General features: G+C 55.1%; 2 protein-coding genes across 2 annotated transcripts in view; one reads left to right on the top strand and one right to left on the bottom strand.

The window, feature by feature from the left end:
* Nucleotides 1-1,811: 1,811 nt before the first annotated feature.
* Nucleotides 1,812-2,571, top strand: CHGG_06756 (uncharacterized protein; the record flags this gene model as incomplete). The annotated part of the gene is made up of 2 exons (XM_001222850.1): nucleotides 1,812-2,069; nucleotides 2,215-2,571. The coding sequence occupies 2 exons, from the start codon at nucleotides 1,812-1,814 to the stop codon at nucleotides 2,569-2,571; spliced, it is 615 nt and encodes a 204-aa protein (XP_001222851.1).
* A 92-nt stretch (nucleotides 2,572-2,663) lies between these two features.
* CHGG_06755 (uncharacterized protein) overlaps nucleotides 2,664-2,866 on the bottom strand; it is a gene marked incomplete at both ends in the record, with an annotated part of 1,250 nt that continues 1,047 nt past the window's right edge. The window contains one exon of the mRNA XM_001222849.1: nucleotides 2,664-2,749. Within this exon, the coding sequence (XP_001222850.1) occupies nucleotides 2,664-2,749 (86 nt within the window). The remainder of the gene's footprint in view (nucleotides 2,750-2,866) is intronic.

The raw sequence follows: 2,866 nt of genomic DNA, 5'->3' as shown, positions 1-2,866 counted from the left end.
CGCGAAGGTTTTGGAGTTGGAAGGGGGAGGATGTTTTTGGTGCTTTTTGGGGTGGGGGTGAGGGTGGTGAGGAGGATTTTGGGGGGTGGGAATGCCGTGGGTGGGAGTGGGATTGGGGGGGGTGCATGCCCGGTGAGTGTGGTGGGAGAGTGGGAGGGGAGTGGGAGGCGTATGTGGAGAGGTATTGGTGTTTAGTGCAAAGAACTTTATGGCGGGGATTGCGGAGGTTGGGGAGGAGTGGTAAGGCGGCGGTGTATCGGAGGGACAGTTTGGCGTTGGCTGAGGGAGGGGAGAGGGATTTGTTTTGGTTGCAGACTTCGTGGCTGGCTGAATCGCGGCTTAGGTAACAGGGAAACCATGCCGAGGCGGACCTTATTCAGGGGGCGAGGACTGAGGCGGACGGCATCGCTGGGCTAGAGCACATAGTGGGATACTGACGGGTTGAATCCATGGACGTTGGACTGCTTACAGGGTGAGCTGACGCGGCAGTTTTAGGGGCACCATTTCCGATGTTTCATGTGATGTGCGAGGTCATCAGAGAAGGAAAGTAGAGTCTGGTCAGATGTTTTTGCGAATACCATTGCCTATAGTTGCTGTAGAATCATCCCAATACTATCAGGAGTCCAGGAAACAGAAGCATCTGCTAACCAGAGTGTTGTTGGTGGCCAATGGGGCCGGATGTTCTCCAAGAACAACGCAATCGATGATACTGAGAGTAATCTGGCTTACCTCTCTTGCGTACAGGATTGGGTTGCCACAATTTCAACCGAGTAAGCACCAGTGGCAACAAAGAGTACAACCTCTGTGGTTTGTGTAAGGGCTGTGGTCGTGATCCTGTAGCCGGCACGGCCACGTCTCCAAACCGCCACCACCTAGCATACAATTTCGCGTCACGAGTGTGTGACCCTACGAACCTAATCGGCTCCGTTGTAGGAGAAAACCATGGCGATCAAAACAAGGCCCCTGAGTTTTACTTACCATGAATCCAAGTCCCGTCAGACAATCACCTCTTGGCGATATTGAAATAACAACGGCATCTAGCCATCTTGACAGTGCACCCGGGGTGAAAAGGACCATGAACTCAATGTTAGACTTGAGAGACATATAAAGCTATCTGATAATCCTTGCTCTCTCCCTCACCGGTCTACGCCCGCAATATGCCCCGATGGGCCGATAGCTGCCTATATTCTCCATCGCGGGCGCGTGTCGAGGGCTTGAGTGCCAAGTTTCTTGGTAAATCATGAAACCTGAGCAAAGTACGACCTGACTGTGCCACCTCTGTCCTATCGGCATGCCCGAGTCAATGCAAAACGGAACCGCTAAGATCAATGTCTCTACGGGTGCCTGAAATTAACGTATATACGGTCTTCTGAAATCAGGCTAGAGGTTCATTATTTCCACTGTTTTTACTGTTTTAACAGTTTTATTTGACTGGATGGGTAAGAGAACGTCTCATCGCGTTCCAGTTGGGATGCGGTGGAGGAACTTGAAAGGGGCGAGCCTCGACAGCCAATAAGACCATCTACAGCAATAGAAGACGTAGTTGGAGACCATTCCAGGCATCGATCTACCTGACCGCAAGGGGGTTGTTGTTAACCTCCGTCATAGACCCATAATACCATGACGACATAGACTTCCAACGACCGTTATTTATTCACCGCTTCGCAACGAGGGAGCTGGCCGCATTGAGAAGCTTGTTATTTCATACTTGACCAAAACAAGTGCATGACCATTATATAATAACCCAGAGATTTGCACAACCTCACCACCAAAACGCATCTTCCCTCAGAGAACCCGCAACAACCATCAACATGACCGAACGCGGCCCCGGCAATCAACAACTCAACGAGATCGCCCAGCAGGCAGAGCGGGATCTCAACACCTACCAATCCAAGACGGGCGCCGGAAAGGGGCGGGTTTCGGGGCTCGACGACTACGGTGTTAACGACACAGTTGACAGAAAGTTCCCCGGTTCCACGGTCAAGGTGGGCGAGAACCTGGTGACAAACAGGAGCTACGACCGGCAGATCCCAACCGACGAGGGCGGCGATGTCGACGAGACCGGCCCGGTGAGTGCCAGTGCCAATCCAAATCCCTCACCAACAAGCAAACACGCCCAGAACACCAGGCTAACGCCACCCCACCAGCTTCGTCCGCGGCTCCGCCTACGAAGGCGCCGGCGGCCCCGAGGACAAGACCGCCCACGTGTACCAGCACAACCCGGGCGGGGTCGACGAATCCACCGTCAGGGGCTGGGGCAAAGACCCGCGGGAGCTAGAGCGCGCAAGCCTGCGTGCCGACCGCCCCGACCTGCTCCCCGCCGACCAGGCGCTGGGCGGCCGCGGCCGCGAGCCGGCGCGCCAGGGCGACGTGTCGGAGCAGGGCCGGATGGCGGCCAAGGCGAATGTGGGTTTGGCGGCCGAGAGTGGAAGGGAAGTCCCCGCGCAGGGAAGCCGGGGGAGCCAGTTTAAGGGGGAGTATTATGAGGTGCCGGAGGAGGTGCCGGATCAGAGGGCGGAGCAGAATGAGGTGCCGCCGGAGACGGTGACGGAGACGTCGCGGAACCTGTGAGGGGGGGCGGTTGATACGAGTTGCCTTACGTGGTCCACCATATGTGTATGAGTATGTAAAACAAGGCGCTCTATGTATGTCTATGCACCGGTCTAAACCTGCACATCATGTATGGTGTCTTGACCGTCTGGCTGACGAAATATCCCAACGCCGCCATGCAACAGCCCTTTTTGAACACCTGTATGTTTAAGCGGTTTGTTGTGTTGGAGTCAAGTGTAGCCACCACGTACGGGCCTAGAGATACACAAAAACGTTACGGAATCTTGCCACGGCGGCATTCGCCGGCCTCATGAAT

The sequence above is a fragment of the Chaetomium globosum genome, genomic scaffold (assembly GCF_000143365.1).
Source record: "Chaetomium globosum CBS 148.51 scaffold_3 genomic scaffold, whole genome shotgun sequence".
Lineage (NCBI taxonomy): Eukaryota > Fungi > Ascomycota > Sordariomycetes > Sordariales > Chaetomiaceae > Chaetomium > Chaetomium globosum.
The sequence above is the reverse complement of the archived record's forward strand: the minus strand, read 5'-3'. Positions and strand labels throughout refer to the sequence as shown.